This window comes from Zalophus californianus, chromosome 15 (genome assembly GCF_009762305.2).
Source record: "Zalophus californianus isolate mZalCal1 chromosome 15, mZalCal1.pri.v2, whole genome shotgun sequence".
Taxonomy (NCBI): Eukaryota; Metazoa; Chordata; class Mammalia; order Carnivora; family Otariidae; genus Zalophus; species Zalophus californianus.
Genome location: NC_045609.1, coordinates 65,409,209 through 65,436,648, shown reverse-complemented (window position 1 = coordinate 65,436,648; position 27,440 = coordinate 65,409,209). Strand labels below are relative to the sequence as shown.

Sequence of the window (27,440 nt, the reverse complement as noted above, 5' to 3'; positions counted from 1 at the left end):
AGAAAGTAAAAAGAAAGTCAGGGAGTGGAGCTTGAATAATCCTAGGATTTGTGTTGCTTGAACTTGTTCTCATTGCACTTACTGTGCCTCTTCCAGGAGCCTCCAACACAGCACCCCTGTGTCTGGCCACTGGCCGAGCTCTTTGATTGCACATGAGTTTGTCTTTTTCTTCTTTTAAGTCAGAAACATTTAAAAACAATCCCCACGTATGGCTCAATCTAACACATTGAGAATGAGCACAAGTGACGGGATTTCTCCCCATCTGATTATTCCTCTCTTCCCATGATACGTCTCACTGTAAATTACGCTTTTAGACTTTTGCTCCTTTTTTAAAGCATTTCCTGGGCCTTTATCTGTGATGTTTGGTGTTAGAGGGAAGGTGGTGTTGAGAGAGGGAAAGCGCTGCATTGAGAAGTGTTGAAGCATTTGTCCCATCGAGGAGTATGAAGGTGTAATAAGTATGATGAGGTCACGACAGCTCCTAAGTTACGTGTAGGACAAACGTGCGCCACGAATGCCCCTGGTGGCAGGTGTGTGGGTGTCCCCAAACAGGCTTAGGGCATGTTTAGGTTGCTACAGAAATGCTTTGCTTTAAAATGAAAGTAGCTACGTGAAACTCCAGTGACCTAATGGCCTTCTACAATGAAAGCAGCTCCTTTTACGAATGGCCTTGTCCAGATTAATTCTAAATTCCAGGCCAAGAGCGTTAAGGCTGGGCAGTATTCCATGCCTCCTACTTGCCTCTTGCGCATTGAACTGAGTACAGAACATACCAACTAGATTCCTTTTCTCTTAAGCTGCTGTGGTCCAGTGGGGGACAAGACTGTTTAAGGACCCCCTGGTGATTGTTCATTACCGGGGATTCCTGCAGTATCAGTGATTCTTGGTCTTCCTCTCCCACACACTCATGACAAAGGTGCTTTGAAGAAACACATCGCTCCCTTCTTTGCGTTTAAGCAAAGCTTTATAAGATTCACAGTCTGCACACTCCTCTTGCCTCTTTTCAGCTAAAGTTGATTAAGCAATTACTATGCGCCAAGCCTGTGCTAAGCAAGCTCTTTCCCTGTATGATCTCACTTCTCAAAACGACCTGATGAAGTAGGCACTATTAGAAACCCTACTTTACAAAGAACAGTGGGGGCCAGAGAGCTTGAATAATGTATTTGAAATTGCAGACCTGCTATCTGGCAAAGCCAGGCTTCAGACTCAGGTCTACCCGTGTCTGGAATGCCAGCTCTGGATCCCCGAGGTCATTGTCAGTGCTGTCGGTGATGGAACTTGTCTCCAGCAGCCCTTGTCCCCTCCACCCCTTTGCAGATTGTCCCAAAGGAGCATAAGCAACTCACTAGACAACTATGTAGGTTCAAGGCACATTTCAGAGGCCCCTCTGATGCCGTGGTGGCCCCTCCCCTCTCTAGGCTGTCCTGTATGGACTTTCTGGAGGTGCCTCTTACTAAGAAATACTCTTCCTTACTAAGGAATGGTCAGAAAATCTCTCAGAAATACATCACAAACATTGGTTATTGGTAGCCAAACTAACTTACGGCACAAACGCCAGTACATTTGCTGGGAATGACCACCTACCTAGCAGCCTCTCATTTTCCATGGCTTATTCTGTAAGGGGAGGATTTTTGTTTGAGAGCTGCTCTCCTGAAGAATTACAGTTATTTTAGTCCATATCGTGTATATGTATGAAACATCTACCGCACTCTAACCACGTGTGAATACTGATTTCCAATTCAGCAGCTTTTCAGTCTCCCTTTCTCAGGCTCTCCCGTAGATCATCCACACCTTGCCCTCCTGGTCACCCTTTGGATTCGTCCTTGCCCCCAAAAATGATCATATCCCTTGAGGACTAGTTCCCTACCCTGGCCTCTGCCAGGTTTACTCGACCCTGGGAAGGAAACCAGCACAGAGATCAAAGGTTGCTGACGCCAGGACTTCTAAAAGAAATAAGTTTCTTTTTCACTTTTTTTTTCTTCTCATTAGCCTAGTTGAGTGGCTCAGCAGTGTGCCTTTTACCTTAGTGGCAGACGCTTTGTAAGGGGAAGTTTTGTGCTCTGATTTTAATTTTGTTAGGCTCATCTTGGGTTCAGTGTTTGGATAAGCATACCTCATATAATGGAACCCCTTTCTAAGCCTGACCTTGGGCATAAGAATTAACCCTTTTGTACTAACTCTATCGAAGCAGGATTCTGCCTCGCATAACGATGGGCATACCTTTCTGATGGAGAAAGCAGAGATTGGAGAAGGACCTTGTCTTTGATGCTGTTTTACTCTAAGAGGAAATCAGAACAAGACCATAAGTGATTAACATTCCCCCAAATTTCAAACCTGAAAGGGATCATGGAAATTTTTGGTGCTGCAGTCCCAGGGCCTGGGGGCAGGGCAGGGGGTATTCTTTGTAGAAAAAACAAACCAACATTGGCCTGGGTTAGGAGTGGTTAGGTCCAGATGCTGGCCTGAACTCCTGCCAAGTCACTCCATTTCTCTGAGCCTAGGTTTTCTCCTCTGTCATGTGAGGAAGGCACATCTTGTTTCTCAGAGGTTCCTTCAAGCAAAATATGCTGTGACCCATCAGCTAGTAAAGCTTGCTTCTCCATCATCACAAAGCAGTGTGTGTGTTTCTCCTTAGTGGGTTCGGAGCAGCAACTCTTAGCTCATTTTCCATGCCTGCCCTCTGCCTCTGTCACCAGGGATCCTTCCCTTGCCTGGAATTCTCGCCCATTGCCTGACTTGATGGCATACTCTCTCTCTCCTCTCCAGGTCAGAAAGGTGATTTGATTCCAAATCAGAGGGCTTTGTTTTTTTGGGTTTTTTTTTTTAAGATTTTATTTATTTATTTGAGAGAGAGAGAATGAGAGACAGAGAGCATGAGAGGGAGGAGGGTCAGAGGGAGAAGCAGACTCCCTGCCGAGCAGGGAGCCCGACGCGGGGCTCAATCCCGGGACTCCAGGATCATGACCTGAGCCGAAGGCCAGAGGGCTTTGTTTTGTTTTTGTTTTTGTTTTTTTAATATGGGTTTGCAAAGGTCATCAGAAACAGATGGAGATGATGTGCCTGCTCTGATGTTCCCAGGCGTGGACCAGCCGTTCTCACTGGGAGGCTGGGTAATCTGTTGTAACCTGACAGTTGGAAAGTCCTTGGGGACGGGATTTACTGCGCTCTGCTAGTTGGCAAACTAACAAGACACATGGTGCAGCCAGTGTTGCCTTCCGCCGGCAGGGCAGGCGGTAGAATTTAGAGGACATGCAAATTTCTGCTCAGAAGGCTACCCCATCTCAGCCAGTCTCGCAGAAAAAAGTCACTGAAAACTGTGCAAATTTGCAGAATGGGAGGTTTGAAAAAACAAAAAAAAGATGAGACAGATTTTTTAGTTCTTCCCAAATCTCCCCAACTACCTCTGTACACAGGTGCCATTTGCAGATGTCTTTCTGTTCCTATCTTAAAGTGATTGTTTTCTTGAAAACCCATGCAGCTTTGCAACTTTTCACGTGATTATTATATTGGCCAGCAAACATCAGACTTGAGTTTTGTAAAGTGTGGTTTAACGAGTCACCTGCCCCAGAATTACATGATAAAAATAGTGTCCTAGGCCTCATCCCAGACCTGCTATATTGGAATTCCTAGAAGTGTGCATCATAATCTGCCTTGAACAGATTAGTATAATCCTTTTGCACATTGAAGTTTAAGGAACTCCGTTTTAGGATCTCATCTTTATACTTTGAACTACTTTTATTTCTTCTAGAGGATTTTTCACATTTCAGACAAACAGCAATGTAACGCATGCGCAGTATTTAATTTGGTGGTCAGATGAGGTCTCCACAACAAATGTCAGAGTCCAGAGCAAGCATTACAAAGGTGTGTATACACATGCACGCGTGCGTGTGCCCGTGCGCACACGCGCGTGCACACACACAATGTTCAGCCTCACAAACGTCAGCTGCTTCCTCTAGCACATTAGGGCTAAACAAGAAAAGAGGAAGACCCAATTCCACAAGCAATTTCCCAGTTCCCTCACCCACCTTGCCAGGAAGATTCATATGGAATGATGCAGCGCCACCTGCTGTCCTTTTTGTGCATCACAGGCACCTGTCTTCTGGAGCCACTTCGGGCTTGTTCACCTCTGGATTTAGTGCAGCCAGCCAGCTGCGGGCCTCCAGGGGCTGGAGTGGTACTTCCACAGTTCAGCTAGCTTAGTGCAGACTGCACCCTCTGTACGTAGAAGAGATGCTTAAAAGATCGGCTTTTCGGCAGCAGGAACTAGGTGTGTTAAGCACCTGAAAAGTAAATGAGTACAAGAGGACAAGGCAGGAATATGAAAGGTAAATTGCGCACACTTGAATGAATGTGTAATGCGTATACCTGCAAGAATGAACTCATACAAACACACATATGCATACTTCAGGGCCGACTAGCCGATATGCTGTGAGTCCTGAATCCTTCTTAGATCTCATTGGCTCCCACTCTTTCCCTCCATTTCTCACCTGCAGCCACCTGGGCTTTCTTGCTGTTCCTCAAACATGGCAAGCAAATCTCCTGCTCAAGGTCTTTGCACCTGCCCTGCCCTCACCCTGGAGCATCACGAAGAGTATGTGGTGCATTCCTTCACTTTATTCAGCTCACTGCTCACATGTCATTTCTCCTGAGAGACAAAACCAGCACTCTATCACCTACCGCTGCTTTATGTGTTCAGTGCCCACCTCCCCCAATAAGACATGAGCTCCACCAAGTAGCAGGTGTCCCCAGCACTTAGAATAATGCCTGACATGTGGCAGCCCTCTGAAACTGTTGAATGAATTAATGACCACATTTCCCGAAGAAGATTCCATTTTTGCCATTAACAGGACACACAGACACTGTCCTTACTTTGATGGTCAGACTTTAAAAAAATATTCAATACTCATATGTGAGAGAGACACAGATAATGAACCCCTTTAGGATGGAAGTGGCATGCTTAAGAGAGCTTATCTAGTCCTTGTATTCTAGCTGAGTCACTTACCTCCGATCAGGGGAGTCAGAAAGAACATTCCAGAAGCCTGGTCACTGGAACTGAGATTCGAAGGCTGACAGGTGCCCTGAGAGAGGAGTCTATGCCGAAGCCTCAGGGCATAACAGGGCAGAACCTGCTGGAACAAACTGAGTGATAGGAAACAGCAGAACCATGTAAGAAATGAGAGCACATGTAAAGTGCCCCTGCCAGCGCCTGGGATACATTTAAGTGATGGGTAGATACTGACTCTTCGTAGCTGTTTTGTGAAGATGGGAGGGATCTTTTTGAGCATTTGTCAGCTGGCCAGAGCATGGGCTTTAAAATCAAACTGCTTTGGCCCACACCCCAGAATTGATGTTTCCTAGCTGCGTGACCTTGGGAGAATCATTGTCCTCTGTTTGTTCATCTCTAGATGGAAATGGTAGTAGTGCCTGCTTCATGAGGTTGTTGTGAGGAGCAAATGAGAATGAAAAGAGTCATTAGCAGAATATGTGGCACATGGTCATCACTCAGTAGATGTGCCCTTTTTTAGCACATTGAACCGTTCTGACTTATGAACAACTACTTCTTATATGGCTTATAAGCCAGAAAATCAATTCTATTCTGTATGCTGGTCACCAGGCCTCTAATTCTCTAAAGAGAGAGAAGCATAGACAAAAGCAGCAACAAGAAATTGCACCATCTGTTCACCTACCCAGCAAACATTCGATTATCTGCTACATCTCAGGAACTATGCTAGTCTTTAGATGCAAAGATAAATATGAAAGACTCTTACCCTCCGAAAGTTTGCAGGCTGTGTTCTCTGTCTCACAAATTTTAGATCAATATGTGTTAACTATCATCATCATCATTAGGTAATGGGAATTTTAATTTTGAACAAGTAGCATGATCAACTTGGCTTTCTAAAAAATCACTCTCACAACAGTTTGTAGTGTGAGAAGATACCTAGTCATTGCCATACGTGGTATGAATGTATAATGTGCATACATGTAAGAATGAACTCATATAAACACACATATGCATACTTCAGAGCCTACAAAACAATATGCTATGTGTCCTGAATCCCTCTTAGATCTCATTGGCTCCCACTGTTTCCCTCCATCTCTCTATGCAGTCACTTGGGCTTTCTTTCTATTCTGCAAACATGGAGAACCACCTCGCCCTCAAGATCTTTGCACTTCCTCTACCCTGACCTTGGACTAGATGTTTTATTCTGGGGGCTGAGAACCCTGGCACTTGGTGCAACTTATTATTACTGAGGAAGGCAGGCACTGAACACATAGGGCAGGAGGGTGGATTAGGTTGGGGGCAGGTTGGAGGCAGGAAGATTGGTACGGCTCCTGATAGTCCGGCTGTATGAGCCAGGGAAGGATTGGGGACAGTGAGAGGAGCTCTCACTGAGAGATATTTATGAAACCAAGCCAATGGTTTCCAACACAGAATGGGTGGCAAGGAATAAGGAATCCAGATTGACTTTATGCTCCTGGGCTGGTCCCCTGGATAAACATTGGTTTCCATTCATCAAGACATGGAGAATAGAAAATGGGAGGGGGGGGATAATGAATTTCTTAGGAACATCTGGCTCCTAATTGAGTCCCGAGTCAAGTAGGTGGTTTTTGAGTTATGAGCACGTACTTTATTGTTGAAGGTCAGGGTGTGGATGAGATTACTCAGCAGAACAGTACATGGAGGGAAAAAAGGCCAAAGTCAGTACTGTAGGAAACGCATTTAAAGATCTAGCAGAAGAGGTAGTGATTAAACGAGGTGGAAAGGTACCACTTTCTTCTCTGCCTCATGGAATAATGGTGGGATGACAGATTTTTGCCACGTTCACCTCAGAGGAAACTGCATTTTTGCCTAGGAGAAGTGACTCAAAGGGAAGACCAGGGGTCAGAGGAAGGGCCCTACTGGTTCTCTCTGAAGAGAGAACTCATAGCTTTGTGGGTTTGTGCATCTGATCAAGGCTTCTCTCTAATGGATCTCCATAAGTAGAATCATCCCCTTTTTCAGTTGAGCACATCCAGAGAACCACAAAGCTGTCTCTCCCTGCTCATGCATACTTGACCTGAACAAGCTGAACTCAACACCAAACAGTTTGAACCAGGTGGTGTTAAATATACTCCTGCGGAGAGATACACACACTCTCACACACAAACACACAGATTTACACATATACAGATCTTGAAAATCCCAACAAAGTGTCAAGAATAATGACATCTAGAATGGTTTGGGGATTTGTGCCGTAACCACCACCCCCTACCCCCGTGGCCACACACATGGAGTCCGTGAGGTTTTCATCATCCTCGTTTACCACCACGGATACGATCTCTTAGAAAGACTTTGCATCTTCCTATGAATCCTCATATTATGCCTCTTCATTTAAGGAATTCATAAATTACTTGTAAGTTTTTAAAGTTTTACACATAAATAACTCAGGTTTTAGGTCTGGCAGAAAGATCAGTAAATGGAAAATATTGAGACACAGTGGGTCACAAGATATCTTTTCTCCAAAGTAGGGAAAGCCCCTTAGCAATTTCCTCAGGGAGCATGACTGTGATGTTTTGGAGGCTTCCAGAACGAATATGTATTCTCTTCAGAGCAGGGAAGGTGAAGCAGAGAAAGATCTTCCTTCTCTATGCCTCGTCTTTTCTCTTGTGCCTCAGGTCCCCTGGAGCATGTACACCTGTCTCTTCCCTTTGTCACAACAAAGAACAAAGAGGTCAACGCAACAGCAGTGCTGTGGCCCAGCCAAGTGGGCACCCTCACTTACGTGTGGTGGTACGGAAACAACACAGAGGTGGGTCAGCCTTCCATGCAGCATCTAGTCACAGCTCCACTCAAACTGGCTGAAGGGAGAAAGGAAAGGAAAGGGCTTATGTAACTCAAGAGTCCAGGGGTGGTTCTAGCTTCGGGCACAGCAGGCTCATAGTGCTCCAGTAATCTCATCAGTGTGTTCCCTCTGTCCCTCTGTCTCTCACTACGCCACCCCTGCCCCTCACCTCTGCCTTCCTCCATGTTACCTTCTTCTCCAACTGGCCTTCCCTTTGCAAAGACCTTAGCAGCAGCCCGAGCTTTATACTCTCACAGCTTAGCAGAGAAAATGAACAGAAGTCCCAGGATGGAGTATCATTGACCAAGCCTTCCCAGTGCTCGGAGCAGAAAGAGAGGTGTTGAAGTCAGCCTCCTTGGAACCACATGGACCAAGAGAAGGGGGAAAATGCCCCCCCCCAAAAAAAAAACAGTAGATACCAGACAGTCAAAAGCAACAAATACTTATTATAGCCTGGCCCCAGGCCCCCTGAATGGATGTGGTCACTCCTTTCTCTCAGCTTTACCCTTTCTGTTTTCCCAAAACATGCCCTGTGATCAAAAGTCAGCAGCAACTTTAAAAGCAGCAGAGATCGTAAACCTCATTTACTCTAAGGCCTTCATTTTACAGATGAAAAAGTCAGGAGGACACATGTGAAGGGCTTCCCTCCTGCCTCGTTCAGCTGCTTCACGTGGAGGCCGGATCCAAGGCCTTCTCATGTGTATTTTCCTTCCCCTAATGCCAGGCTACCAGGTCCGTTCTGAACTTCCTCCATTCTCAGAGATTACAATTTGCTTCCAAATGTCAGTTAAGGCAGCCTGGGCAAAGGCCTCCCCAAAGGGCACTGGCATGAGCTGCTCAGGATGAGAAAGCTTCGTCTTCCTCCAGCAGAACCACTCTCTTGTACTTGGTGATTTTGCTCTTCAAATAGAGTGCATCTTATTCTGATGCCAATCTTTTTCTACCCCAGAGCTGAACGTTGGCTTTAACTGGAGTCATAATTTTTGCACAGGCCCAGGGAGGAAACCTCCCCTGAGCCCAGACCTGCTACATGCCTGGCAGGGGAAGGAAACGCTCACCTCTACTGCTAATTTAACTCCTCTGAAAAGAAGCTTTTTTAAATTTCTTCTGAAACTCTGCATGTAAATGTGGCCTAAATTGGACCCACTACCCACAGTGGCAGAGGAGAAATCTAAGTTATTTGCCTAAAAGCTGGTGCTAAAAGGTGAATGTACTAAACTTTTTTCTATGTCTCCTTTTTTTTTTTTTAATGTTTTTTAACCTGACAGCAGAAAACCAAATTCTCAAAAGATTACATTGAGTAGGCTTCTTATGCTGGGCATTGGTCTTTTCTCTGCTATACAGGGAGTTGGTTACATGAATTTAGATTTTTTAATTAATTAAGAAAAGACAGGAAAGAAATGTTTGTGCATAATGAGTTGAGGGAGGTCATTAGGCTAATCATCTTTTCCTCCAGGATCCCGGCATCCGATTCTATCACAGGCACGACTCCAAATTGTATTTTTCTTTTCAGTCCTCAAACCACTGTCCAATTAGTACTTGTTTCCATAGCAGCTACTTCCAGAAACAGCTGATAGGGCTTTTCAGAGGAGCCAAGCCACACAAGGCCACTCCAGTCTAATGAGGACAGTTTTGGTGTCCATGGCTGCTGTGTTCCATTGGAATATTCTATGAATCGTACCCCCTGGAGATGACCAACCGGAAGCTTAGAGATTTTCAGTAACTGCTTCCTACATCCGATTAACATGAGCTGCCTGTGTGGGTCCAACCTGAGTATTTCTTTGTATGAAGAGAACTGCCTGTTACGAGTAGGTTGCAGATAGAGAGATCTGTCCCACCAGCAAGCAAGACCTATCCATCTCCCCAGCCCTGAATCAGGATGACACCAGAAGAGAGGTGTCCTAGTCACAGGGAATGGGCAGAGTCACTTGGGGTCATGGCTAATAGCTCCTTTCTGGCCCGGACTGGAGATGATGGGCAAGCAGATGGAGCCAGTTGCACAGGGGCACACCAGGAAGCGCCTGTGCTGATTTAAGTGGCTGGTTGGTGGCTCGGAGCTCATGGCTGTCTCATCGGTGACTGGCCAGCTGTCCCCTCACTCTGTGCCCTCCCCTGTTTCAGCCTCTGATCACCTTGGAGGGAAGCATATCATTCAAGTTTACTTCGGAAGGGATGAACACCATCACAGTGCAGGTCTCAGCTGGGAATGCCATCCTGCAAGACACGAAGACCATCGCGGTGTATGGTGAGTGCCTGTGCGTGTGAGCCCCTGGCTGGCCCCACGCTCAGGGAGGTAGGGTGCTTGTAGGCTACCAGAGGCCACCAGGCCTCCACCCAGAGAACAGAGGCTGGTGGTGGAGAAAGAGCTGAGTCAGGTCTGGTCTCCTCCTTTGGGGGAGATGTGGTTTCACCAGCACAGTTATGGCCCCAAGACCCCCAGATCCTTTATTGGTTTGTGTTCTGAAATGGCTCTTCTACTTCACTCGCCTGAAGTGGGATAGAATGAGCTTCATTACACGTAAAGCTGATTCGTTCCATTTGGTATGTTGGCGGTGTTTGAATAACGAAAACCCATTATAAAAGAAAATAGTTAATATTGAGGCTTTTTTAAAATTCAAGAACAAGATACCAATATCTAAATATTTTGAAAATCTCTCCCTCAAATATGTACCATCAAAAAAAAAAAAAAAAACTCTACTGAATGAAAAGCGATGAAGGGCCACACAAGCAGATGTCACGTATCATCCTAGACTGGATATTAGTTTGAACAAACAGCTGTACAGAACAATCTTCTAATCGGTTGGGAAGTTGAATATAGTCAGTATTGCATGGAGTGAAAGTTTACTGAAGTGGAAAGGTAGGATCACTGACTGAAAATGCGGGATTAAAAACAGTTTATACAAATTGATCTCATTTTGGTAATTTTTGTCTGCACAGAAAGATAGGTATGCACTGTTATTCATGGATGATAAAAACGTGAAGTGTATTTATTGTTCATATCAAAGTGGTACATATGCATCACGGAAAATTAAAATTTAAAACAACAAGAATTTAAAAGAAGATAGGAAAGGTAAATGCTGTGCAGAGAGAGAGCAAAAGGGAAGGATGAAGGGAGGAATGGATAGAGACAGAGAGAGACAGAGAGAAACTAGCTAGTGGTCCAAATAATATCAATTGCACCAGTCCCAGAATTATTTGGTTCTGATGCACATCTGCTTTTCATTGCTCATCTTGCCAACTTGACCTTCAAATTCAAAAAGTAATTTGTAAGGAACTTTGAACAAGTCTGAGGACACTATTCTTCGAATGCCCTATGAATCGTATTAGAGTCATGATGTTTCCTCCCTCCTCCCCTCCCCTGCCCACTGCCCCCCACCCCAACCACCTGCAAGAGGCTTGAGAAGCCCAAACAGTAACTGAAAGCAAACCAGGGCCATGGTTTTCCTAACAAGGTCCCATCAATGAGGAGACCTCTGAGCCAGGTGGACAAAATGGAGGAGAGCTTCTGCTTCTCTTTCCTTCTGCATCTCCTTTCTATACTCTGGGCATGCACTGAATCCTCACAACAACCCTAGCATAGGGTAGGTGATGTTATTACTCTTGGTCCTTCAGCAGGGCACGTAACTTGCCCTAGCTTATATGTGGTGGAGCTGGGCTTCTAACCCAGCCCATCTAGACCCAGGGCCCATGCTCTGCAATAACCCCACTAACCAGTTTTCATGGCTGTTCCATGTGAGGCTCTCTCTCTCCTCTCTCTCTCTCTCTCCTTCCTGGCTGTTGTGGGCGTCATGACCCATGACTCCCCACATGTGTCCTCTTGGTTAAGCCAAGCAGCAGCCTCATCAGAACCATGGAGAGAATGTTAAACCTAGAAGGTCTTTGGGCTTATGTGGCCCATCCCATCATCTCCCAGATAGGAAATTGTGGCTCAGAAGTGGGAAATCTCTGGTTTCAAGTCATCCTGCTCTTCAGTGACAGCTCCAGTAATAATAATAACAGCGATGGTAGTGATAGAAATTAACATTGACAAAGCCCTTACTAGCATCTCTTCTAAGCGCTCGATAAATGTTTCCTTGAATCCTCTGAGCAGACTTATAAGAAATATGCTATTTTTACTCCTATTTTGCAAATGAGAAAATATGAAATAACTATCATAAACAGAGCCTAGGAATTGAATCCAGAAGGAGTGTCTCTAACCACCTCACACTCCCTCTCCAGGCTTACCTATTCCTCTTCTAAAATATCTTGAACAGTGTCATCCAAGAGTGGATCACTCTCCATCCAGTGAGTTAGTGAGTTACCTTCACCAAAAATGGTCTCTTCATCCAAAGCTTGAGCAAGGAGGTGGTCTTCCCTCCCCTAACCAAATTTCTGAGCAAACATCCTTAATTTGTCTACAGTTAGATGAAGTGTCAGTTTCATATATATCACTAGAACATTTTAATGACATGTGTGACCTATTAAAGACAAATTATATCACACAGAGTTCAACGGGCAAGATTGAACTCAACTGAAACAAAAGTTGAATATTTTTAAACCCTGGGATGACCTAATGGAAAAGTACTGGAGGAATTTGGGGGTGAGGGGATTATCAATGTGATTAGACCATCCGTGTTTGTTAATTGTGCTTCTGGAAATTAGGCTCCTGCCCTCCAGGAGACAGAGGGCCTTTCTTCCTTCCTCCATTTCTTTCCTTTTCTTTCCTTGCTCTCATAGTATACATGGCAATAGTATATCGATCTTATTCTTTTATTGAGATACAGTGATACGGTCGACCTACAACACTATATCAGTCTCAGGTGTACAACATAATGATTCAGTATTTGCATATATCGTGAAATGATTACCACAAATCTAGTGACCCTCCAGCCCTGTATGTAGTTACGATTCTTTTTTCCTTTGTGATGAGAACTTTTAAGATCTACTCTCTTAACAATTTTCAGACTTACAGTACAGTATTAATAATTATAGTCACAAATAAGCTGTGACTTACTTATTTTATATCTAGACGTCAGTACCTTTTGACCCTTTCACCCATTTTGCCCACCTTCCAACCCCTGCCTCTAGCAACCACCAATCCTCTGTATCTGAGGTTTTGTTTTTGCTTTTGTTTTTCGATTCCACATATAAGTGAGATCGTATAGTATTTGTCTTTCTCTGACATAGTCCACTTAGCACAAGTCCCTTAGCGTCCCTCCATGCTGTCACAAATGGCAGGATTTCTTTCTTTTATGGCTGAATAATATTCCATTGTGTGTCTGTACCACACTTTCTTTATCCATTCATCTGTCTACGGACAATTAGGTCATTTCCATATCTTGGCTATTGTGAATAATGCAGCAGTGAACGTGGGGAGGCAGATATCTCTTCAAGTTAGTATTTTTGTTTCTTTCTAGTAAATACGCAGAAGGGGAGTTCCTGGACGATATGGTAGTTCTACTTTTAATTTTTTGAGGAACCTCCATACTCTTTTTCTATCTTTCTTGATGGTTACACTTCAAAGAGATGCCTCCCAGGTTCCTGACAGAGACATTCCTGGGTTGGAGAAGGTGTGTATCTCAGAAGAGCAGAGAAGGAATTTACAATTGCAGGCTTTCTAAAGTAAATGCTCTAAGTAAAGAGACATCAGAGACCTGTGGTCAGGAAGAAACTTGTCTAAAATTTAGTTAAGCTGAGGGGAACAGTAAGGCCCTCATGGTCAGAATGCAGGAAGCATTATATTTAGGAAATTGACGGGGGAAAAACTGTCCACCCAAAGCCACAAAATAAACTGCAGGAAAGAAAATCTAGTTAATCTAGTTTGAATTGTTTTCCTTAATTTGCTTCAGGGCACAGGTTTGCTTTTAAATACAAAAAAGAAAATGTAAATGTGTAGAATTCATCTGCCTCAGCAGCTGCAAATACACACACACACACACACACACACACAAATATAGTTGGCCCTTGAGTAACACAGGTTTGAACTGCAAGGGTCCTCTTATACATGGAATTTTTGTACTGTACATTTACAGTACAGGACTATAAATGTATTTTCTCTTACTTATGATTTTCTTAATAACACTTTCTTTTCTCTAGTTTTACTTTATTGTAAGAATACTGTATGTAAAAACTAACATACAAAATACATGTTAATTGACTCTGTTATCAGTAAGTCTCCTGGTCCACAGTATGCTATTAGTAGTTAAGCTTTTGGGGAGTCAAAAATTAAATATGGGTTTTCAACTACGAGGGTAAGGGATGGCCTCCTAAACTACACATGGTTCAAAGCTCAACTGTGTGTGTGTGTGTGTGTGTGTGTGTGTGTGTGTGTGTGTGTGTGTGTGTGATTACTGGTATTTACCTTTTTTAGTGCTCCCACATGCACCTGTTTGTTGAGTAAACTTAAGTATAACACTCCTGTGTCCTGCTACTGAGCTTGCTAAGTTATTACAGAGAGAGCCACATTATTTTTCTATTTGTGTCTTTTTATTAAGATAAGCAGCTTCCCTTATAGATGAAATTTCTACAGTTTGGTAAGAGGTTCAGGGAAAGTGAAAATGACATCAATTTATATCTTTAAAGTGAAAAGTTAGGACTCAGTGGCTGATTCCTTGGCTGATTCCCATTTGCCATGCTACTAATTAAGATGAATTTCATTATTCTACATCAGAACTGAAGTGATGTTCACATAGGTGACCAGTGTCTCATAAAATAGTCAAGCTGTGAAAAATACGTCTTTGAAATAGGTGACTGTCATAATACACCCCTTGTAATTTTAGAGTCTTCAAAGCCTGCGTCTGATAAGTCTTTAGCATTGTTAGGAAATGTGCAAGTGGGCTTTTATGTTTCCTGAATGTATAATCAGCATTATGGATGTCACTGAGCCCCTACTGAAACATGAAGACATGCTTTAAACAAGAAAGAAATGTTTGTTGAATAAGTAAATGCATAAATTACAGAGAGCCTCCAGTGTTATGTATTTATTTATTTAACAGATTTATTAATTAGATGACTAGCTAATAATTGAAAACCTACCATTTGCTGGGTACCATCCCACAGGGCCAGGAACGTGACCTTCCTGTCCTCATTGACCTTAGGTCTCAGTGTGGGAGACAGACAGTAAAAGAAGAATTTAAGTGGCAAGGAGTGCAGATGACAAATAGGGCCATATAATGAAGGGTATCTGAGGTAGCAGAAAGGAAGGTAACTCAGTTTGCTAGTGGCCGAGTTTCTCCTGGGAGAGACTGATGGGTGATGAGAAGGAGCCAACTGTGCCGTATCTGGGGAAGTGGAATGTGCTTATGAGGGAAGGAGCATGGCAGCCCGGAGGGGTCCTGGAGCACAGAGGAGCGTGGAGTAGGCAGCAGGGCAAGTCAGCCCCGGGTTCTATGGGATGATGAAGGCCGTGGTTAAGAAGCTGCTTTTTTTTTTTTTTTTTTTTTTTTCCCTAAAAGCCACTAGCAGGTTTTAGGGCGGTAACATGACCCGACTTGTCCGGGGCTGAGTTCCCCAGGGCTGGGCTCTGAAACCCATCACTGTCTTGGGCCAAGGCCACACCTCCCAGGTGCTGACCACAGCCACTGACCGAATGTGACAGGCATATTAAGGCAGACTCATCCCTGGCACGCGGGGACTCCTCCGTCGCTGCGGTGGGTCAAGGACTCCCTGACAGTCCTGCCGGACCTTCCTCACGCTGCAGGGCAAGCCTCCCTCCCTTCCACAAGTGTCACGTATGCCTCTCAGTGCTGCAGTGCTCCCCGCTCCTCAGCCTCCCCATCTTCTCCTCCTAACACCCTTGCTTTTGCAATCCCATCCTACCTTCGGGAGGACCAAGACGAACTCAAAGGCTGCAAAGACAATTAACAAATTCTTTGAGTTAAGGAGCTTAAAATTCCATGAAGTAAAGCTTCCATACAAGCAAAACATAGCAACAGAATGACTCTAGTAATAATTATCATCATGTAATCATATAATTATACAATCATAATGATAATGGGAATGTGTGCAAGACACAGTAGTGCCATGGAAAAGAACTTTGAACCATGGTGGGGAAGAGTATGCCATCGCTAAGTGCTCGAACTAGAGCTTGAACGCTCTGTGTGTGGCAGAGAGAAAGGATGCACATTCTGCGGGAGAGACAGTGTGCGCAGGGGCCCAGGGTCAGGAGCCTGCGGTGCATCCAGGGCCCTCTGGGGCTCTAGTGTCCTCGAGTGCTCAGTCTAGAACCGGGACCAGTGAGCAGAGGCTGCAGAGCGAGGCATGGGCCAGACCTATGGCTCTGGTTTAGAAAACGAGGGCTGGGAGAGACAGCAGATTGCAGATGGGATAGCAGATTTGTCTTCTAGAAGGCTCTCTTTGGTGAGTGGGGAGGAAAAGGGCCCTTTGTTAAGGCTTTGCATGCAATATATAACATACTTTTGAGGAAACTATTGGACTCTGGGTAATCAACCTACTGTTGTATCCCCAGAGGAATTCCGATCCCTTCGCCTGTCCTTCTCTCCGAACCTGGACGACTACAACCCTGATATCCCCGAGTGGAGGAGGGACATCAGCCGCGTCATCAAAAAATCCCTGGTGGAAGTGAGTGCAGACAGTTCCTTCTCTTGCGTGGGGCACATTCTCTCTCTGTCCTCCACGAGCTGCACGGTGAGGGACCCTTGGGCCAAGAGCTGCCAGGAAATAGCTGGCACCCATGGGAGATCTGCTGGCCACCTGCTGTCTGCACCGCTGATCCCCACGTGGGCAGACACAGCATAGGTGCTCTGGGTGGGGGGCTGAAACTGGGAACAAACACACGGTCCTTGAACCTCGCGATACTTTTCTTCCACTTAGAGAAGAAACACATGGAAATTTGTGACCGTCCTCTTCATACGGCAGGGTTCATGCTCAGGTCACTAGCAAGTGCAAAGTCAGCCACCGTGCCCAATACTGAAGGGACACGGCGAGAATACAGTTCACAAGAGCAGCCCTGGGCTCCAGCCTCGCAGGCGTGAGCACTCAGTACGTGATGGTCAGTCATCTCTCTCTGTCCCTGTTCTTTCAAAGGCATGTCTCTGCTGCCACAGCCCCAAGAGGAAGGTATTATTGCAGGCAAAGCAACTGAGGTTCAGAGAGGTTAAATAACTTGCTTAGGTCTCACAGCTGGTAAGTGATGAAAGTAGTGAATTGAAGCAAAAGGTCTGAGTCCAGGGTCTGGGTTTGTACGTATAAAACATGGCCCCCTGTGGTTTCTGGGAGAACAGCGAGGTGGTGAGGTTTATCCCCGTCTGAGTAAGTATCACTGATAGTTTGAGAAAACACTTTCTTTTAGGCACATCACCCCCTGCAAACATACAATTTCATGAGTGAACAGAGGAATGGAATATCTGCTTGTGGAGCTGCTCGGATTTATTGTACAAACCCAGAAAATCAGAGATGAGCTCCCTCTCCCCAGGGCATCTTCTTAGCCTAATAGGAAAATCAGTGTAGGGTGTTTTATACATTATCTCTGGTACCCAGCACATGATGCCTTGTGACACAAAGTGCTGATGGGATAAAGGCATTCAGGTACCGCCTGCTCAGAAAACAGATCTCACATTCAGCCTGTTGGCAAAGGGCTGGCCTTCCCCATACTCAGGCCATTATCTGTGTTGATATTGATTTAGCACCTACAGTACTCCCAAAACTCTTCTCAGTGATTTGCATTTTTTAGCACATTTAATCACAAAAGAAGTAGCTTATGATGTAGCTACTATAATCATTCCCATTTTACAGATGAGGAAACTGAACATAGAGACTTCATGTGCTCTGGCCCCGGCCACACTGTTAAAAGTCAAACTCTGGAGTCAGACTGCCCTCGTGGTTTCCTAACCTCTCCATCCTGTGGCCATCCTTTGCTTCCTCCCATGGAATAACAGGGACACATGGAGCAGTGGGGGTGGAGAATGCTGTCTTCACCTCTGTGTAAATGCCACCTCACCTTTGTCTTCATGACTCAGTGTCCACGACCGCCGGGTGGCTAAACATCAGGGCCACCAGGGGGCGCATCGACTAGCCCACAGGCCTCTCTGGAATAGATCCTTCTGCCCTTGGACCTGTTTGTTCCTGGTGTGACTATGGGTTTCTCTCCTCTGCTGTCCAAGAGAGAGGACTACACCCCTCAATGAGTCCACAGCCCCCTCCCTTCCGCCTGTAGTGTTCTAGGGATCCGTGACCCCATAGACCTCCAGGTAGCTGCCCGATTCCCCCAGCTGATTTATCAACCAAGCATTAGCCCTGCAGTGACCAACCTTCCAGGTGGCGTTCTCTTCACATTGATAGTCTAGGGATCACATCCCCTGGGCCTCTACCTTTCCACCAGCTGTCCAGAAGGCTAGAAATTACTGCTTATCAGTATTTCCAGGCTGCTGCATAGCATAATCAGCTAAAGGCAGAATAAACCGTTTGGATCCACATTTCTCAGCACAGGGTGTGATAGGGTGGAGGGGTTGATCCCTTACAGTTTCAAAGGCTCCTTGTTTACCCCATCTCAGGAGGCAGCTGACCCGTCCCTGGTTCCTGGAATCCCACCCTGTCTCTGAGATTAGCAGTTACACTTGGCTACTTCCTTAAGCCCTGAGGTACCTACTGTCAAGCGGACTCAAATAAACCCTACAAGAGTTCCAACTTGAGGTCATTATATTTGCAGTTTTCTTCCTTTTTACTGTGTAACAAAACGGGATATAAAAGCAGTTACCTTTACCTCATCAAATGGGGCTTTTCTATTGAATTTCACAATGAAATCTTTAATCAGATATCATTCAATCAACATTTTTGTACATAATGAGGATGATTCAGATATAATCTCTGAGTTTAAAATCTGGGAGGGCCATAAAACAGTTTGTTAGCTGTGACCCAGGCTACTGAGTGCTAAGTATCAGGTGAAGGGAGGCTGACCTCCTGAGATGGGGTAAACAAGGGCTTCATGGTCAGACCCAAGTTCCAAGCTCAGTGTCCCCATGTGCTACCTAGATGGCCTTAAGCCACTGTTGAACCTTCTTGCATCTGCCATCTGTCCAGCAGAAAGAGAGATGCTGCACCCACCTCCCTCAGGGAGAAATCACTGTCTTAGCCCCTAGGAGTGCCATGGACTCAGGCTCCAGCTGCCTTACCCCGTGTCATGTCCCTTTCCAGGAGGCTCACGTCCTGCCTGCCTGCTTGCCCACCCCACCCACTGTGTCTTCCTGCCGCCCTACTGCCCGCGAGTACTCCATATATCCTCACCACCTTCTCCTGTAGAGCTTACGTGAGCTTCTGTCTCTCCCTCAGGCCACAGGGGTCCCAGGCCAGCACATCCTGGTGGCGGTGCTTCCTGGCTTACCCACCGCCGCTGAGCTCTTTGTCTTGCCCTATCAGGATCCGACTGGAGAAAACAAACGGTCAGCTGAGGACCTAGAGCAGGTGAGTCCCCCAGGTGATATTCAGCTTCCACACAAGTCTGAGCCACACCCCCGCTGGTACCAGACTCCCCCAGCACGGCAGCTCTGAGGGATCCCAGCTTGAGGGCGAGGGTGCTGGCTGTTTGTGGTCTTCTGTTTCTCACCCATAATCTGCTGATCCTAACTACAGCTTCACCGCCAAACACGCGCAAGCATGGTTATTGTAGGTGGTAGCTAACCTCCTCAGATTATATCTCCACGCTATAGAATAGAGGGCTTACAGTGAACTAGATAAATCTGTGAGGCAAACTGTCCAAGATAGTAAGTGGGGAAAAAAGCATGTGGCTGAATAATACATGGAAGTTGAACCCATTTATTCCTTTTCTGACTTTCATCACAAGAATGGCATTAGAGTCAAATGATATGTGATGCATGATACTGTTTTTAAAAGGTATGACTTTTATACATATCATAAATCCTCTGTATCGCCACCATGCTAAGATGACCTGATTTGTGTTTCTAATAAATGAAGTAATATTGGCTCCAGACCACCTTTGCTGGCTGTGTGGGGTCCATCTTTTCTTCATGTCCACCACCTTCTGGAGTAGTAGACTCTGTGTGTGTGTGTGTGTGTGTGTGTGTGTGTGTGTGTCCTGCCCCCTTCCATCTCTGTTTTCCCCCTCTCCTTTTAACTTCAAAGGAGTCTAATCTTGTGTAGTGAGAATGATTATTATATTGTTCTACTTTCTCTTCCTCTTCCTCCCATTTTCCTTCCCCTTTCCCTTTTTCTTCATCATCCATTCAGTTAAAATCATCAGTCTTGGTCTGGTTACCCCGTTAGAAACTGCATGAATTTGGTTTCTCAGTGCTTTCTGGCAGAAAGATTAAAAATAGGATTCTTCTCAGACTCTGAATAAATATTGGCTTTTTCTCCTCCAGTACATGGAGTTTTTCACTTTGCTTAGAATGAGCCCGTAATCTAGTCACATGATCTCTCGTCTTTGAAGATGGCTTGAGAACCTCCTATGACAGCCTTATTAACAACAACCCCGAATTACAGCATGGCCCACCTCCTAGCACACACCCTCCTTTCAACTGCGCTTTCTCACTTGGCAGAAGGCTCACCTCTGTAATTTTCTCCATGTGCAAGTAATGAAGAACAAAGCTGTCCTGGAAAGCCCTGTTGAACTCCATCTCCTAGTGAACTGTGATTAAAGAGCCCGCAGCAGGTCGTCCATCGGTTTTGCATCTGACCCCACTCGGCCCTGGCACTCAGCTCCCCATTGTTTTCCACAAACTGTTATCTGCACCTGCAACTTTGTGGGAGAATGAAATGGATTGCTTCTTATCCCAGCATTGCTGAGAACCTGCAGGGGAGGTAGATGAGTATCTAAGGGCTTGAGGTATGAGCATGTACAGTCATTCGTCCCCTGGAAATCGTATCAGTCTTCCATGAAATCCAGATCATAACCTTTTCAAGTATGGAAGAGAGTCCACACTTAGCACCAGCCAATTTCCAAGGCATCACATCATCTGGGCATCTCTGTTTCTCATACTTTCCTTTTTTTTTTTCTAAAAGTATCTAAAAATATCTTTTTTTTTTTCTAAAAGTTCTAGATATTTTCTTGAGAAATGTGGGAAGAAGAGGGATATATTCTATAAAGTTTCTTTTGCTTGTGTAGGAATGTATCTTCTCTGAAGCTCTTATTTCCCTTCTTCTCTCTCTCATCCAACTACCCCCCTCCAAAGACATTCTGAGAGTTGAGTGACTGTCTCTGAGGCCGTCGGGTGTCACTGATGAACCCCTGAGTCAGATTTGAAGGCTGTGTGACTTAGCATTTGGCACATATTGTAGGGAGACCAGCCGTTTCATTAGAACACGGAGTGGGGCACCTGAGTGGCTCACTCAGTTAAGGGTCTGACTTCAGCTCAGATCTTGATCTCAGAGTCCTGGGATGGAGCCCCACATCAGGCCCCGTACTCAGTGGGGCATCTGCTTCTCTCTCTCCCTCTGCTCCTCCTCTCACTTGTGCCCTCTCTCTCTCTCAAATAAATAAATCAAATCTTAAAAACATAAGAACACAGGAATGGAGAGATAAAACCCAAGTTTCTAGTTTTAGCTCCAATATCCATTGTATCATTTATAGATAAAGTAATTTAGGACTAGGAAAGTTATGTAAGTCAGCCAAAGTGAGGCAGTCTATAATACCCATTTCATAGGGTGAGAGAACATTCAAGAAATGACCTGCAAAGTACTTGGCTCCTAGTAAATGCTCAGTAAGTGATAAATAGATTATGGATACATTTGTGGCCATCTCGAGATAGGAAGAGGGTATATGGAAACGCAAAAGGGAAGTGTAAGCTTGTGAAAGAGACTATTTGGTATAGTCAAGGGCACATATTGGAAGCAAGAGGCTGGCAGGAGTAAGAAGAAGATGACCGCATGAAATTATACAAAATCAAGAAGAGAACGAGAACAATAAGAAACAGAAGGAATGTGCATGAGTTGACTACACAGGAGTGAGGGAGCCCCATCAGAGTTTTCATGTGGATTTTCAGCATGAAGGAAAACAAGCTACCAGGCTAGCGTTGTACGTCTGTTTAAGGAAATTGCAAGTGCATCCACCTTATCTAGGACTCTAACCAAACAAATGCCAAACCAGGCACATAAGAAATGAGTGTCTTTGTCGTGGCGAATATTCTTACCCTGATTTAAAACATACAGTAACAAAATCAACATATAAAGCTGAGCCTCATGTCGAGATATTGTGAAACGGGCTGCCATTGGAAACCTGTAGTTTTCTACCAAAGAGGGTTCTTTGACCCTTCTCGCTGACTCAGTCCCTTTAAAGTGAGGGAATTCAGGCCCCGACACGGAGGAGTGACTTGCTTGAGGTGACACAGCTCTTCAAGACAATGAGATGCTAGTTGTGTTTCTGCAAGGAACTCAAGCCTGTGGCCCCCCACCCCGCCCTGCTGCAGACGTGGATTGGCTGCCACTTTGTTTCTGTGGGCCTGAAATTACCAAGGCTGCTGCACCAGGAAATGAATAAGAAATGCATTGTTTTATTTTGAGTTTTTGTATCTTTTTTTTCTTTTAATTTCTGATGCAACTGAGAGAGAGCCAATTCAAACCAGTTTAAGCAAAAACAGTGAATCTATGAGCTTATTTAATGGGGAGGTCCAAGGACACAGTTCAAGCATGGATTCATTCAGTGAATTCAGAGCCACTCAAAAATGCCACCAAATACCCGCCTCTCTCCCTCCTTCTCCATCTCTTTTCTTTGTTACCCCATGGGGAAATCGGCCTGAGAATGAAGCCAGCAGGCAGGAAGGCAAGGATGGGTACCAGAGCCCCGGGCTTCTGTTTAGTCAGCCTGTCAGCCTCATCGGAAAAGCAGTGCCTGTCTCCCTAGAGCACCGCAAGAGCTCCAGGTGGACAGTTCTCACTAGCCCAGCCTGGGCGAAGTGGACATCTCTTACATCATCCCTGTAGTCAGAGGGACGGTGTGCTGGCTCCAACAACTCAGATGTTTTATATGCCGCCTGGATCAGGGGCTCAGGAAGCCTCTCCAGAATCAAGGGGACAGAGAATGGAGGACATGGTTCCTCAAAGAAAAATGGGGAGAGAGAAGTAACACCGGGCAGACAAAAGCAGCTGACTCTCTTTGTAATAAATTCCACAGAAATTTTAAATGAATGCAGAGCAGAAGCAAACAACAGAAGGAAATGCTCCCCACCATGTGCCCCGGCCCCCTCCCTCCCAGAGGTCTGAACTCCAAATCCCAGATGGAACTTGGGAAGGGCTGACCTTAACCCTCTCTTGGTGCTCTGGCTCCTTTCTTTCTTTCTTTTTTTTTTTTTTTAAGATTTTATTTATTTATTAGAGAGAGAATGAGAGAGAGCACGAGAGGGAAGGGAAGAGGGTCAGAGGGAGAAGCAGATTCCTCGCTGAGCAGGGAGCCCAATGCGGGACTCGATCCCAGACTCCGGGATCACGACCTGAGCCGAAGACAGTCGCTCAACCAACTGCGCCACCGAGGCGCCCAACTCCTTTCTTGTAAGTGTACCACACAGAACCCCCAGCAGGGGAAGAAGTGGGACCCTGGCTAAACGGACCCAGGAAACTGCAAGGGTGAGGTCCCAGCAAAAGGCTCTTGGCTCTCCTCCCTTAGCTTCCCCAGGGGAGCAGCCAGGCAGGCTCATATCAAGCTATCTTGTCTGTGAAATAAATTGAAAATTCCTTACAGTGAGAAAGTACTTGACCCTGTTATCAGGCTAACGTGGGCAGGGTTAATCAAGTGACCTCTGTCTGGGAGGGTTCCACCAGTCTTTATTTCAGATCTCTGGGGAGTAAGAAAAGGCTCACTTGCCCTTAGCTGGCCTCATCAGGGATAGCACATCCTGCTGCCCCAACTGCTCAGGTCTGGAGCAACGCCAGCTCCCCCGCCTCTGGCCTCTACTCCCTTGCTTCTCTCGGAGTCCTCAGAGGGGAGCAGATTTATATCTGGCTCTCCTGGAGGGAGGAGAGACCACCATGTTCTATTGAGGGTCTTTGTGACACTGTGCTGGAGAGATAGGGAGCCTACATGTTGTCTTGCAGAATCCTTAAAGGGCATGAAAACATTGAAAAAGAAACAAAAAGATTATGGAAAAAATGTCAACCACCATCACTGAATTTCCTCCTTGGCTGTTTTTGTTACCATATACCTTTGACCGATGGAGAATCCAAAATCCAGAGAAAGGAAGGGAGCCTCTGAAAATGGAACCATCTATTGGCAGCATTTTAAGGAAATAAAGATTCATTATGAACTATAATTGATAATCTCAAACGATTACCCACATAATCTACCCTGTCTGAATTTTTTAACATGGGGATTTGGATTGTACAAATACCTGGAGTTCACAAGGAAGATCATTAAAGCAGGAAACTATAATTGAAAGGTGATTAGGTAAGAGTTGTACTGGAAGGAATATGGCCAAGGGAGACAAATTTAGAGCTGATGATGGGGAATACCGGGAAGGAGATATGTATAGCCAATGTGTTTCTTCATTATATCACCCAGGAAACTTCTCAGGCACTTTAATCAAGACGATTCTTTTGTGTTAAGAAAGAAGGGAATTGGGTAAGCTAGTGTTAACTGGAATTAGTGTTTGGTTCTGTTGCCCTCCCCATGATTTTATCCAAAAAATATGTTGTATGAATTGGGAAAGCTCTTCCTTTGTTGAATCCAAAAGGAAGATTCTTCAACTGCTATTTCAAAAGACCTTAATAATTTAACAGGATCAGGAGTGATCTGGTGGGTCAGCTCCAAGATCATTGCAGGCAAGTATCTCTGAACATGGCACCAGAATGCTATTTATGTTCAGTAGGGTTTGCATTCCTCCTGCCAACTTCAGAGATAAACGTTAGTATTTTGGCCCAGTGCAGCTTTATCACTGATCAATCTGCCAAAGACCATTTTGCCATCTATAGTTTCACCTTGTACCACTTTCTTGGCCTGTATGTTTCATAAATTTACCAACTGCTCTGTTCTTAAATTCTCTTTTTTCATGTTTCAATATTTGACACTTTTCATTCTTATAATCTGAGAGTGTGTTTTCTCCTATTGGTTTCATTAAAAATTTTTCAGCATTAAATGTATTCTTTGTGTGGCAACCATCACTGCTGTTGACTATTTCCAGCTCACTTCCTTCTGGATACACGTAGGCTGGTACCCATGGGCCTCTTCTTTGGGCAGAACCATGTGACTGATTCTGGCCAATGAGCTAGGAGCAGAAGTGATTTGTTTCCTTGTAAGCAGAAGTATTCAAATACCCGTTGTAGACCCTTGAGGGCTCCTTTTCCCTCCTGTGGTTCTGTGGACAGAAACATTTGCGGTGGGGGGGGCAGTTACACCAGCCTGTGTGACCATAATGAACACAGCACCACGCCCACCTGCACTGGGTATGAAGTATGAGCCAGAAATATACCTTCATTGTTGGAAACCTCTGAGCCTTTAACCCTGTTACCCCAGCCTAACCTAGCCTGTTCTGATTGCTGTACTTAAATTTTATATTTTGTGAAGAACATACAGAAGAGAATTGGTGTTTTCCCCTATAGCAGGTCCCTCCCACTACTCCGTGCTGATGGGAGCTTTCCAAGTGTTTTTCTTGTGTCCCCACTGTGTTTTTAACTGGTACTTCAAGGCAAGTGTGGGTTGCACTGGAATCCCTGGCCAAGTCCACCAATGGGCAGATACCAAGAATAATATGTTGTTTCATTGGTCATGATTATTTAGGAAGAGAATAGAAAATGGACTGTGTGGGAGAGCAGCAGGAGAGGGCTAACATCACAAAGGGTACGTGCAATTTGCTAAGACAACACACTTTCACTGGACAGAGAAAGAAAAATAAATATATTGAACTGGCTCCAACAAGTTCAGTGTCCCAGCAGTCACACATTACCCCACTTAGTCTCTATCATGCAAGGTTTTGTCCTTCCCATTTAGGCTGCAGCCACCTGCCCTACAGATTCCAGTTCATTCCATTCCTTTCATAGCCAAAGTCTCTCCCGATCAGTACAAATTATATTGACTGGTGAGCAGAATGTGGCGGTCCAGGGGAGAGGGTTGGCAGTTGCCTGTTGGTGCAGCTCGTACTGGGCAGCTGACCTGGGACTGGTGTTACAAGTGCGCCTCACAGATGAGTAAGAGATGGCAGCATAATTAATGAAATGCTGCAGTGGTGTTTTTTTTTTTTTTTTTTTTTTAATTTCCTAAACCTGCTCAGCCAGCCCTCTTCCCATATATCTCTTGCTCTCTCTTTTTGTCAGCTGGTTCAAGGAAAATGTTTTTAATGAAAATGCCCCAGGATTAGGAGTCAAACAAAACTGAAGTCTGGTGTCAACTCTTCAAATATTAACTGGGTAAACTTAGGTAGGTCCTGTAAGCTCCATGGTCCTTTCCATGGAGATACCAGCAGTAATACCTAAGACATGCTATGTTAGAAAAATATTGAGAAATAGGCAACTTTGCCAATATAAAGTGTTCAATGCATATATATTATATATATGGTATATATACTTATGTATATTTTATATAAAATATATAACAACTCGTGATAGAAAAATACAGAATAAACAATTCTGCAAATGGCTTGAAAAACATTTAAAATTGTGAAAATCTGTCAACAATTTTGTACTCATTTATTTGAGTAGAGAATTACATGGTTCTAATTGAGATTATGCTTGTATGCAATGTACATTTCATTTAGTTTTGTTTCTGTGCATAATTTCTTTCCCATAGATACGTGTTCTTTACTGCATGTCCTTTGATGCAAGTTAAATACATGAAACATACTTTCTGCTACCAGATTATTTTGGCATAGCCTGCTTAATTTTGTAAATGATACAGATAAATCCAGTGAAGCAATGTTATAAACCAAAACAAATCCGGGAAGTTAATTATTTTCACAAGGAACTCTCCTGGAGATTATAAATTAGAAATATGTTTTTCTGATGAACACTTTCTTCTGGTTTAGTTATTTATACCTCTCACTTGAGGAAAAAACATCCTCAGGAATAAGAAATAAATATCACTTCAACTGGTTGAAAGAGAGAAGTCTTTCTCTTGCAAATACATATTTCCCTTTTGGCCACATGATGGACTCTGCAAAACAGGGCAATTCATTAATTACTTCTGACAAGTCTTTCCCATTTGAGTTAAAATATTCCTCTGCAAATATAAATGTAGATATGTACACATATATATATGCATATGTGTACATATATATATGCATATGTACACATATATATATGCACATGTAAATGTGTATATTTCACATATATATGATGTGTGTATACATATATATGGTATATATGTACACACACACACACACATTTCTGGGTTTCATTAGCAAAAACCTTGCTGATTGACCTCTACTAAAAATCCTGTCAGATTCCCATAAAGACCTTACCAAGTAAATTGTAAGATAGAATAGGAACCTATACATTGCAACCCTTTAGAGATCACACAGGAAAAACATTCTGCACAGTCTGTGCTAGAGATCTATTCCTATAAACCTGGAGCATTCCAGAAGATTCCCAGTGCCCAGGAAAAAGAGTAATATAGAGCCTAATATAGAGGAGAAAGTTGTTTTCAACATAATTGTATCACAACCTTGTTTTCCTGCATGGTATGCCAAATGAAGGCATTTGAGATGCTGAGCTTGCACTGGATCCCAGGTGCTCAACTGCAGGTCA

The 27,440-nt window shown here is 44.5% G+C and overlaps 1 protein-coding gene across 5 annotated transcripts in view; it reads left to right on the top strand.

Moving 5' to 3' along the window:
• Positions 1-27,440, top strand: part of SORCS1 (sortilin related VPS10 domain containing receptor 1) — a 562,053-nt gene that overhangs the window by 514,791 nt on the left and 19,822 nt on the right. For all 5 annotated transcript variants that reach the window (XM_027596992.2, XM_027596991.2, XM_027596990.2 and 2 more), the window contains exons 20-23: positions 7,657-7,790; positions 9,945-10,068; positions 16,270-16,382; positions 19,089-19,220. In XM_027596992.2, the coding sequence (XP_027452793.2) occupies positions 7,657-7,790; positions 9,945-10,068; positions 16,270-16,382; positions 19,089-19,220 (503 nt within the window). The remainder of the gene's footprint in view (positions 1-7,656; positions 7,791-9,944; positions 10,069-16,269; positions 16,383-19,088; positions 19,221-27,440) is intronic.